Below are 13,289 nucleotides of genomic sequence, written 5' to 3' on the forward strand. Positions count from 1 at the left end.
CGGATCCCTGTCGCTTAGTAGGAGCCATTTTGTGGTCTTTACAGATGTAAACACACAAAGGAAATGAAACGTACGGTAATATCCGCGCGCTTTTTCTTCTTCTACGCGGGCGGGTGGTTGCTTACAGTAGAAGAAGAAGCGCTTCCTGTTCTATGGGGGCGGGTGCTTACCTTGGCGGTTGCTTGCGTAGAAGAAGAAGCACTTCCTCTTCTACGGGGAAAAAAGATGGCGGCTGTTTACCGTAGTTGCGAGACCGAAACTTTATGAAAATGAATCTTAATATTAATCCATATATAAAGCGCACCGGGTTAAAAGCCGCACTGTCAGCTTTTGAGTAAATTTGTGGTTTTTAGGTGCGGCTAATAGTGCGGAAAATACAGTAATCTATTTATTTATTTATATATATTTATATATATTTATTTATTTTATATATATATATATATATATATATATATATATATATATATATATATATATATATACTTGGTGGTTTGCTTTCTCCAAGATGAATATAAACATTCACCATATGCAAAACATAATATGAGTTAATTCACTTCATATTATTTGCAATTAACGCAGGAAATTATACACAATAGCGGTAGTGTTTATGCAAGTCAAAATAATACTTCACAATACAATACAATAAAACACACAATAAGACATGATTCCACCTAATTAGGTGTAAACATAGGAAGAAAAAGATAAACCAGATGTAAGGTTTTACTTCCAAAAGCTGAAAACAGTTCTGTGCATGAAGTTGTCTCCACAGCCTGGATATAATCGGCTCCCTCCCGGGGGGAAACGGGAGAATGAACCACCGGAGGTCTCTCGATATTACAACAGTTGAAGTCTCGTATTTTAACACAAATTGGTTACTCGTGTCACGCCAAGCTTTATATGTCTGGTGTTAAATGTTTTAAATGAATAAAAAAACAACTACACTTACATTTTGAAGTCGCTCTTTTCTCTCCGCGTGGAAATGTAACAAAGCATTGTTCCATACGGAGTTTCGCCAAATATCACTGCTATATCGAGACAAGCAGGGATCATTTAAAAATACATATTCAATATCTGTACCGTTTATGCTACATCCTCAAAATATGGCTAGGTTAACACAAAAATATCATGTAACTTTTACATATGATTTAGACGCTATTGGTACTTCTTTCTTCTTTTACGGTGTTTTTACAGTCCAGTCAAATGGTTTCTGGGTAGCCTTATTATAAGCCCTGTGCTAAAACGCTGCAATTATTTTGACACTGGAACAAAAAGAAGCGAAACCAAAAAAAAAAAAGAAGAAACAAAATAGTAAAAAAGAGAAGCAAAAATAAAAACCTTTGAAACACACAAACACAATATAAGTGTACAAACATATGAATATTGTCATTGAAAAAAAACCACACAAAATGTTGTATTTTTTCAATGTTTGTATTTATTTGTTGCCAAAACTTGTTTCGGTGCCAATACAACTTTTTATACAATGTCAATTATTTTTGGGGTTACCAAATCTTACAGGCAGTGTTCTAGCTCCATAAGATTGTACTCGGGTGGAAGGTTTCTTCAAAAGGATGCTCAGGGAGACACAATTACGTTTCCATTTTTGTTCTTATCAGTTGTGTGCCGTCAGGGCTAGCAAGGCCTTCTCTACTGGCCTAACATAACCAGAAATCATGATCATAATTAAAGATTCAATTATTTTATTTTTTTCCCCCCTAAATATCTAAAAGTATTCATATTCTCTTCATGTTATATTATACTTGTTCCAGTGCTGTTGTTTTTAGTTTTAGTTTGTATCCAATCAGAATTTAGCTATCTTATGTTGCCATGCTGTACGAAATCTGCCCAAGGCCTTCAGAATCAAAAAAGCGGGCGTCCGTGCACTGTAAACGATCGGGGACATACAGGTGATGGACAGTTGCGATAGCCAATTAGATCACACGTTGTTGACAGTAGCGTATCTAAGTAGGCTGATGTTAACGAGACTGTGATTGGATACTCACTTGTCATTCCAAAGTGAATATCCATTCACAAGGCTCAATTTAGCAGGAAGCGGGAAGTGTTGCGCCGTAGCCATACCAAGATAGCAGAGAAGGAGAACAAAACGTTGATTGGGTGGTGTCACGCCAAATTTCTTCCCCCTACAAAAACCTCCCCCCGCCCCCATTTACTTCCGGGATCATTTCCTCTTACGTCATTTCCTCTTACTTACGTCATTTCCTCTTTCGTCATTGACAGCGATCGATAGAATCCAAATCTCCTGAAAAAGGTGGTGTCACTGAATGACATTTGTCTTTATCTTTCCCAGGGGACTTATGTCAAACACCAGCAGGCTTCGAAAAATTCCAGGCGGAGTGTTAGGGAAAATTCCAGGCGGAGTGGTAAGGCCGCTGCTGGGAACTTCTGTCTTCGTGGTAACGTGCAAAAAATATTAATTCATATATAATACGGTTAAATGTCTGTACTTTAAATCAACAATATTGTTGAAACCATTTCACTATTATTAATTAATATATAATACTGTTCAATGTCTGTACTTTAAATCAACATTATTGTTGAAACCATAACACTACAATATTGTGTGTGCTGCTGTCCTGTGTCAAAGCCGAAATGTTATCAATAGCTGTCAATGACGTAAGAGGAAATGACGTAAGAGGAAATGACCCTGGAAGTAATTGGGGGGGGGGGGGGGGGGGGGTTTGTAGGGGGAAGAAATTTGGCGTGACAGCGGCAGATATATAATTGCAAGTCCATTTTCAAGAAGGATATTTAGACTTAGACTTAGACAAACTATTGATCCACAAGGGAAATTGTTCCCTACATCTGCGGTCCCCTCCAAGGTTTTCTCATTGTATCCCATTGTTTTTTCTTGCTCTGATGTGGGATCTGAGCCGAGAATGTCTTTGTGACTTTGAGACACCTGTGATTTAGGGCTATATAAATAAACTTTGATTGATTGATTGATTTCTGTATAGTATTTCTCCAGCAATGGCCATGTGGTGATATCAATTATGGTATTTTGAGAGGTAATCTTTGAAGTCGGACATCACTGAAGGCCTAGGTGGGAAACACACGACCCGCCACTGGTTGTGACCAGAGGTGGGTAGTAACGCGCTACATTTACTCCGTTACATCTACTTGAGTAACTTTTGGGATAAATTGTACTTCTAAGAGTAGTTTTAATGCAACTTACTTTTACTTTTACTTGAGTATATTTATAGAGAAGAAACGCTACTTTTACTCCGCTACTTTTATCTACATTCAGCTCGCTACTCGCTACTATTTTTTATCGATCTGTTAATGCACGCTTTGTTTGTTTTGGTCTGTCAGACAGACCTTCAAAGTGCCTGCGTTACTGGTGACGTTTCACTCCGTTCCACCAATAAAATGCAGTCACTAGTGACGTTTGACTCCGTTCCACCAATCAGATGCAGTCACTGGTGACGTTGGACCAATCAAACAGAGCCAGGCGGTCACATGACCTGACTTAAACAAGTTGAAAAACTTATTGGGGTGTTACCATTTAGTGGTCAATTGTACGGAATATGTACTGTACTGTGCAATCTACTAATACAAGTTTCAATCAATCAATCAAAAGTGTGAAGGAAAAAAGACACTTTTTTATTTCAAACGTACATCCCGTCACAAGCCTAAAGGCTGACTGCACAGTTCCTGTCTTCACAATAAAAGTGCCGCTCCATCGCGCCTGCGCTTTCAAAATAAGAGTCTCCGAAAGCCAGCGCAAACAAGCTAGCAAGCTACGGAATTTGCCGCCAATGTATTTCTTGTAAAGTGTGTGAAAACGAATATGGAAGCTGGACAAATAAGATGCCAAAAACCCACCACTTTCATGTGGTATTAGACAGAAAGGAGGAACTTTTTTTCTCCTGCATTTGAAAACGTGGACGTTAAGCACTGCTGTCTGATTACAATCAATGCAAGTCATCAGAATCAGGTAATACACCAACTTATATTCTTGTCTTCATGAAAGAAAGGAATCTATATGTGTTAAACATGCATGTATATTCATTAAAACACCTTTAACATGTAAACAAAAACGGCAAAATAAATAAATATAAATGATATACTGTATATATCAATGTATGTGTATATATATATATATATATATATATATATATATATATATATTTATATATATATATATATATATTTATATATATATATATATATATATATATATATATATATATATATATATATATATATATATATATATATATGATATGTGTGTGTATGTTACTCATCAGTTACTCAGTACTTGAGTAGTTTTTTCACAACATACTTTTTACTTTTACTCAAGTAAATATTTGGGTGACTACTCCTTACTTTTACTTGAGTAATAAATCTCTAAAGTAACAGTACTCTTACTTGAGTACAATTTCTGGCTACTCTACCCACCTCTGGTTGTGACACACATGCAGCAGACGCATGGATTCCAGGAAGGTGCGTGTCTTGCCAGAACACCGGCTCAAATTTGAGCGCAAGCTACAACAAACGCATCTCGTCATCATTTGTAGTTCTATGATCAATCAAAGTTTATTGATATAGCCCTAAATCACGAGTGTCTCAAAGGGCTGCACAAGCCACAACGACATCCTCAACTCAGATCTCACATCAGATAATCATTTGTCAAAGAATCGGATTGGGACTCGAAATCAGATCGGATCTGAGGGCAAAACATCGGATCGTAATCGCAGGCCAACAATTTGATCAGGACATCTTAGAAACAGTCACATTTTGGTTTTGTATCTGCAGTTGTTCTGATTAGTCAGTGATTATTATGAACTGGACATTTACCGGATGGATGTGTTTGACAGGAAAAGGAGATGCTCTGTAGGCAAACAATGTATGCCATGTGAGAGCAAAGCAATCCGCAAGGCACAGATTTACAATTACAGTGCATACCATCTAAGTGATACTTATTCAATTCCTCAAACTCATTATGGCATGCAAATAGGGGCCTCCCATGAGATGAATACAAATGAAAGCAGATGCTCCTTGCCAGTGTTGCTACATTTACTGGATATCATCTTAAAGCTGCGGAGCACAAACTTTGGGGAGAAGAAGATTTGGAAGTCAACAGGTGAAATCACCGTAAGGAAGCCATGATAAAGACTGAGTGTGCTCAAGGGTAGGCAATTGTGATAGACGGTACCTGCAGTGCAATGAGGTGTACCGATTACATTAAGACTGGAAGAAGGTCCAACAGTAGAAGGTTGGTAAGTTGAAGTAAATAAAGCAAGGGCCTGAGCTTTCCTTGACTGACACCAAGTCAGTAGGGCCAGGCCATAGGGCTAACCCAAACAAAACACTTCAATCTCTCACAGATGCTCTCCACTGCTCCCTAAGGGGCTTGATTGATTGAATTGCAGGCCAGTCGGAGAACATTGATCTAAAAAAACCGAGCGCTCCACCCCCATCTTTGCAGGTCTTATCTTTGTCCATTCATTTGCTGCCTGCCAAGAGTATTCACTGGAGGGCTGTAGTAGCTATGGGGGTCCATGAGTTAAACGCACTTTACACTGCTTACACTGGAGCCATCGTTTATTTGACTTGAACACTTTTAGGTCGGTCGTGCTCGTGCAATAGAATATTTTTTATACTTTGAGATTATGGTGATTTTCCTTTGACTGGCAGAAGCGGTTCGGTCTCTAAGGACCGGAGGTTGAGGACCTGAGGGTTGGAATCCTGCCGTTGCAAAATGCTGCGTAGAGTGTAGCGAATTGCTTGCCCAGCCTTCTTTTAAAACTAGGTATGGCTGATGCAGTGGTGCATAGTAATAGACGCACTTCGAGCAGAACACAATTTCAGTAAAGAATGATTAACACTTTAGTATTACATGGAATACGATGAATCCTGTAAATTTGAAGTGTTCTTACTTGCGTATGATTGATATCATTGTGCCTCCATCCATAATGTGCCCTAGTTTACCAATTTATTACTCCTACACATGTCATGGATTGTTCATTAACCGTGCAATAATTCCTCCTTTCATAAGGAGTAGTTTTAGTTTTTATGGGATCTGTTTAAGGGAGGTGTTGATTCAGTGTAATGGTTATTGGTGTGATTTGTGGCACGACTGAACTGTTATGAAGACCTCTTAATCTAACCAAGCATAATTCCAAAGCACGGCTCGTTCAAGCGCTCGGTCTTATACAGGCACAATATCGTCTCCTCGGAGGCAAAAAAGCAGTCCCATGTTAAAGCCGACATGAGTAATTAGCTGAACAGCACGGTGACACAGTGGGATTGCGCTCGTGCCCCACAGCGAGAAGGTCTTGGGTTCTATTACCGGGCACGGGGTCTTTCTGTGTGGGTTGTGCATGCTCTCTCTGTAACTGTGTGGGTTCTCTCCGGGTAATCCGGCTTCCTCCCACCTCCAAAGACATGCACCTGCGGATAGGTTGATTGGCAACACCAAATTGGCCCAAGAGTGTGAATGTTGTCTGTCTGTGTTGGCGAATTATCCAGGGTGTAGCTGGGATAGGTTCAAGCACCCCCCGCGACCCCAAGAGGGACAATCGGTAAAAATGTATGGATGGATGGATGGGAGTATTTAGCTAATCTGATCAACAGTTATTGTGCGGTTACTGAAGGATCTGTTCAATTACGATTATTGAGCAGGAGGTAACTTATTTCCAAAATCAGAAAACACTTTCTTCTGCGTGCTTCTCCTTTAAAATGGACATCACTCACACAAAACGACAATCAATGGATCAATGACTGAGTGGTCTTCTCATGGGAACATTTGTGTTAATTGCAGAAGGAGGGTAATTGGATTGAAGTGTCGGTAATATTACCTCACTGTCGCCAAACACAGTGGTGATGTGTTACCTGGTTGACCAAGGAATGTTTTCAATTTTGAAATTTGAAAAATTACACTGAACATTTTGACGCGTGGTAATTTGGTGTTGTGGCAATATACCTTATTTTTTTTCTTTCTTTATTTTTTTCTTAAATGGGGCCATTTGGGCTTTTGATAAACAAAATGCTACCTAAAAAAACAAAAACAAAAAAATTAATAAAAAACAATGTGCTACCTTGGCAGAGGTATGCATATATATATATATATATATATATATATATATATATATATATATATATATATATATATATATATATATGTGTCTATATTATTATATATATTATATTATATATATTAGGGCTGCAAATCTTTGGGTGTCCCACGATTCGATTCAATATCGATTCTTGGGGTCACGATTCGATAATAAATCGATTTTTTCCATTCAATGCGATTCTCGATTCAAAAACGATATTTTTCCAATTCAAAACGATTCTCTATTCATTCAATACATAGGATTTCAGCAGGATCTACCCAAGTCTGCTGATATGCAAGCAGAGTAGTAGATTTTTTTTTAAAAAGCTTTTATAATTGCAAAGGACAATGTTTTATCAACTGATTGCAATAATGTACATTTGTTTTAACTATTAAATGAACCAAAAATATGACTTATTTTATCTTTGTGAAAATATTGGACACAGTGTGTTGTCAAGCTTATGAGATGCGATGCAAGTGTAAGCCACCGTGACACTATTGTTCATTTTTATTTTTATTTGTTATTCTTTTTAATAAATGTCTAATGATAATGTCAATGAGAGATTTTTAATCACTGCTATGTTGAAATTGTTACTAATAATTATACTGTTGTTGATAATATTCATTTTTGTTTCACTACTTTTGGATTGTTCTGTGTCGTGTTTGTGTCTCCTCTCAATTGCTCTGTTTATTGTGTTGCTGGGTCGGGTTTAGTTTTGGAATTGGATTGCATTGTTATGGCATTGCTGTGTAATGTTTAGTTGAATTGATTAATAAAAAAAATTAAAAAAATAGAAAATCGATTTTTGAAAAATGAGAGTTGATACTGAATCGTACAACGTGAGAATGGCGATTTGAATTCGAATCGATTTTTTCCCTCACCCCTACTATATATACACATATATAAACTGTATATACATTCTCTCTCTCTCATGGTTTTCATGTCACAGGTGTGCTTGAAGCTCATCAAGAGAATGCCAAGAGTGTGCAAAGCAGTAATCAGAGCAAAGGGTGGCTAATTTGAAGAACCTAGAATATAAAACTTGTTTTCAGTTATTTCACCTTTTTTTGTTAAGTACATAACTCCACATGTGTTCATTCATAGTTGTGATGCCTTCTACAATGTAAATAGTCATGAAAATAAAGAAAACACTTTGAATGAAGAGAAGGTGTAACCAAACTTTTGGCCTGTATTGTAAAATATATATATATATTCTTATTTTTTTGTACAAATTTTGTTTGCAACTGGAAACTTAATTTACCAAACTGCTCTTGCTCTTCCATCTCAACAATCTTAAGTTGACATACCACTGTACTTATTTGCCACACTGTACTACGATTACAGTGGATTCCCGTGCGTGCGTCAAAACTACGCATTTTTTGGTCTTCTCAAATTACACATTTTGTCACATGCTGGTGGGTCCAGAACCAAAAGGCAATGAATACAATATATTTTACTCGTCACATTTTAAAAGGAAAAAAAATGCACTTCATTCTGTAACCTTGTACTGCCACAACATTCCACATTGTCAAAAATTTCTGACCAAAACATGCTTATGTTTTTGACAGGAGGGATATTTGAGTCCATCGAAAGTGGCCCATCGGGTGCTGAGGAACTCGCCTTTAAGTTTGCTTTAAACACAATCAACAGGAACAGAACTCTACTGCCAAACACCACTCTTACGTACGACATCCAAAGGATAAACATCTACGACAGCTTTGAAGCTTCTCGTAAAGGTATGTATGTATGTATGTATGTATGTATGTATGTATGTATGTATGTATGTATATGACTACATGCTAAGACATACAATTTAAAATACAGTATATGTTGCATTGAAACTGTGACAATTCAAAACACATACCTCTCTTTCTAAGAACATGTTTAAGGAAATTCTTATCAATGAATCAGGCCCATTGTCCATCATCATCATCATTTTTAGTGAGTGTTCTGACTAGTGTTTGTTCCCCTCCAGCCTGTGACCAGCTTTCACTGGGAGTGGCTGCTATCTTTGGTCCCTCTCACAGTTCTTCGGCCAATGCTGTCCAGTCCATCTGCAACGCCCTGGGGGTGCCCCACATCCAGACTAAGTGGAAGCACCAGGTTTCAGACAACAGAGACGTCTTCTACGTCAGTTTATATCCAGACTTCTCATCCCTCAGCAGAGCTATCCTGGACTTGGTGCACTTCTTCAAGTGGAAGACAGTCACAGTGGTTTATGATGACAGCACCGGTGAGCCATTTAATACCACTTATGTGTTGAAGAACTTGTTTTTTTTTTAGAAGAGCTTTTGGGGTTTCTCAGGACATTCAATTGATTGCAGCCGGACTGCTGAGTTCATATGTCAGATCTAGTGAATAGAGCTGACCGATCCAAGTCTATGAGCAGGAACTGATCAAGCCTGCATGGATAGCAAAATGTCTTCTAAGACACACTGAGCACTCCAGTCGCGATCGATTGAATGCCCTAAGAACACAATGATCTGGCTGAATGAGAACATCAATAGACATGCTTTTGGGTTTGTTTGGTTTTTTTTACAATTTTGCATTAGCATCTCCTATTGGAATAGTTACTGAATGGGTGATTATGTTTTGTCTGGCAACAAAGCTATTGAACCCTAATAGATGCAGTGAGTAAATTCCCATGCGTTTAACAACCACCTCACAATGTGGGAAAGATTTAAATCTGTTCCAAAATGGTTGAATTATTGGTATGAAACAATATTCAGTGATACTGAAACTTCTAAAATCAGTACAGTCCCCAAAAATTGTCTGATGCTGATATTTGTGTTACCCACCGTATTAGCAGTAGCCCGAGTACAATTGCTATGTTTGCTGCCTCAATGTTGGCAGAAAACAAAATATTGTTTGACTTACTCATTCTGAATGGTCGGAGGAGAAAAGGGTGGGACACTCTTTAATTTCCACACCATGAACCTAGAGGCATTTCATTCTTTGCACAATCTACCAGCCTTTTTATTATTTTTTAAAATATTTTTTTTGAGCGCTTCCGAACACTGTCAATGGCTATTTTTGCTACTTTTTCTATGCATCAGCATCGAAACTAAGAATCAAAATGAAAAATGGTTAACAAAATCAGGAGCATTGGCAAATTACTCTGTTTCCTTCAACCCTTGAACCCCAACCCTAGCTGTAAGAGGCTCCATTTCCTTCATGACCCTGATAAGGACAAGTTACACTATATTGCCAAAAGTATTTGGCCACCTGCCTTGACTCACAAACGAACTTGAAGTGTCATCCCATTCCTAACCCATAGGGTTCAATATGATGTCGGTCCACCTTTTGCAGCTTTTACAGCTTCAACTCTTCTGGGAAGGCTGTCCACAAGGTTGCGGAGTGTGTTTATAGGAATTTTCCACCATTCTTCCAAAAGCGCATTGGTGAAGTCACACACTGATGTTGGTCGAGAAGGCCTGGCTCTCAGTCTCTGTTCTAATTCTATGGCGTCACATTAGTGCCAAAAATCCGAGCGCATAAAAACTGTTATCGCGCGCTGATTCTCCACTTCGTGCGCGCGCGACACCCTTTTGCGCGCGCGTGGTGCCTTTTTGCGCGCGCGTGGTGCCTTTTTGCGCGTGCGCGGTGCCTTTCTGCGCACGCGCCGTCTCGGTCTCTGCGCTCTCTGTGTACTCCTGGCATCTCTCCTCGCGCTGTCATGTTTCTTTTTGGCACTTTGGAGGCGGGTATGCTTAGACGGCCCCTTCTTTCTGATTGGCTCTGAGCATTTTTCATATGACCAATGATTCTCCAGTGTAGCAACGTTGTAGCCATCTTACCTCGGACATCTAGCCTCAATCATTACATTGATGTCAATGGTACATGTACTAATTAAATTACCATAACTTGCTCGATTTTTGACCAATTTACAAACGGTTTGCCTTGTTACAATTCTTATTACATGTAGACATGACATAGGATGCTGTACCTGTTGAAATTACCTCTTTCGCTTTAAAAAAAAAATGACTTAATTGTGCAACATAGTTGTGTAGGGTCAGTGTTAGTCAGTTCTCTGATTATTTTAAACTGTTTCAGAATACATTATTAAAAAGCTATTTTTAACATTTTAAAAACAAAATTTAAAGATTATTTCATTAATTTTATGGCTGAATCAAAAGAAATTCCTTAAATTAGAAAACAAATGTTCAAGAAGAAGTGAAAATATAAAAAAATGTTATGGTTGGATGTTATTGCTGGTGGACCAGTTCTGGCTGAAAGATGTGATTATGGTGTTTGTTGTCTTATTATTTATTTGGGTCACATTTTGTATTACCCTGTATTGTGTTTATGTGGTATGAAATAACCTTCATCAGCGCGCGACATGTTTCTATCCACTTCTTCCTCCGTAAATCTTGATACATATTGACGATGACCCGCCCTGCTATACTTCTGATTGGCTCTGAGCATTTTTCGCCTGACCAATCAGAAAGAAGGGGCCGTCCAAGCATACCCGCCCCCAAAGTGCCAAAACGAAACATGACAGCGCACAGACCGAGACGGCGCGCGCGCAAAAAGGCACCACGCGCGCGCAAAAGGGTGTCGCGCGCGCGCACAAAGTGGAGAATCAGTGCGCGATAACAGTTTTTATGCGCTCGGATTTTTGGCACTAATGTGATGCCATATAATTCATCCCAAAGGTGTTCTATCGGGTTCAGGTCATGACTCTGTGCAGGCCAGTCAAGTTCATCCACACCAGCCTCTGTCTTCCATGTCTTTATGGACCTTGCTTTGTGCACTGGTGCATAGTCATGTTGGAAGAGGAAGGGGCCCCAAAATGTTTTGGTATCCTGGAGCATTCAAAGTTCCTATCACTGGAACTAAGGGGCCAAGCCCAACTCCTGAAAAACAACCCCACAGCGGAGCTCTGTAGCAACTGACTCTGTGCAGAAAGTCTTTGCACTATGCGCTTCAGCATCCGCTGACCCCTCTCTGTCAGTTTACGTGGCCTACCACTTGGTGGCTGAGTTGCTGTTGTTCCCAAACTCTTCCATTTTCTTATAATAAAGACTTTGGAATATTTAGGAGCGAGGAAATTTCACGAATGAATTTGTTGCACATCCTATGACAGTTCCACGCTGGGAATCACTGAGCTCCAGAGAGCGGCCCATTCTTTCACAAATGTTTGTAGAAACCGTCTCCATGTCTATGTGCTTGATTTTATACACCTGTGGTGATTAGGACAGCTGATTCTCATCATTTGGATGGGTGGCCAAATACTTTTGGCAATATAGTGTATATGTAGGAAAAGGATGGATGGATGTCCCTTTTTTAAACATACAGCTGTATCATTTTGTTTCGAATGTCAATATTCTGGGATGGTACAACCATTATTATGTGTTTAAATAATGAAACATTACATATTGTATTATTAGTTCCATTCGGGGTCGAAGCAACAAATTATATGCCCGATTTATCTGGATTATTCCATTAATCTAGAGGCCATTCCTGACACAACCTTCACATTTGTCTAGATTTTATACATTACAGAGCACTATGCTGCTGCATTTTGCATATATTTTAGGAAATATCTTTATTATTGAATAAATGGCTTCATATTGTTACCTTAATTTAGATGCACAGGTAACAGAGGGTCATCCATCCTTATCACAGTGGGAAGCAGTTTCATTAGAGCAGTTTGGGTCATTGGAGCCTCAAATTAGCCCAGCAGGCTGAGTACATGTAACATATGCTTCGGGTCAAATCGGGTGCCAGCCTGAGACCAGCCTGCCAGGCCTGCTCTGCCCAACTAGCCTAATTGAACATGTTTTAATACTGGCATGTCCAGATTAAAAAAAGCAAAGAGACATTGACAAGAACGTGTTATATAAATCATGCAACCATTGTATTCCTGTTATAAGCAGTTGTGTAAAGAACATGGGGTTCGGTTAAAACTCAATTAAAATTACATATGTAATTGCTCGAGTAGTCTCTAAAATAGTTCAAATTAATTTGTGGCTCTTTGTGGGAATTCAGGGTTCGCCAATTAGTCTGCAAGGTGGAACAATTTCCCGTGTGGATCAACAAAGTTTGTCTAAGTCTAACTCTAAGTCATTAAATTGGGAGTAGTCTTGTCACGTTTCGGTGTAGCAGAGGTTGGAACATCGGTTGTGTTGGTCTTGACCCCAGAATGCAGAGACGGCAGTCAAAGGGCAGGTAAAGATTATTTAAAAAAATATGTAATATAGTGCAGCAGGG

General features: G+C 38.9%; 1 protein-coding gene across 3 annotated transcripts in view; it reads left to right on the forward strand.

Moving 5' to 3' along the window:
- grik2 (glutamate receptor, ionotropic, kainate 2) overlaps window positions 1-13,289 on the forward strand; it is a 581,700-nt gene that overhangs the window by 186,297 nt on the left and 382,114 nt on the right. For all 3 annotated transcript variants that reach the window (XM_061948573.2, XM_061948579.2, XM_072912957.1), the window contains exons 3-4: window positions 8,645-8,812; window positions 9,052-9,309. In XM_061948573.2, the coding sequence (XP_061804557.2) occupies window positions 8,645-8,812; window positions 9,052-9,309 (426 nt within the window). The remainder of the gene's footprint in view (window positions 1-8,644; window positions 8,813-9,051; window positions 9,310-13,289) is intronic.

Source organism: Nerophis lumbriciformis, linkage group LG04 (assembly GCF_033978685.3).
Source record: "Nerophis lumbriciformis linkage group LG04, RoL_Nlum_v2.1, whole genome shotgun sequence".
NCBI classification, from domain to species: domain Eukaryota; kingdom Metazoa; phylum Chordata; class Actinopteri; order Syngnathiformes; family Syngnathidae; genus Nerophis; species Nerophis lumbriciformis.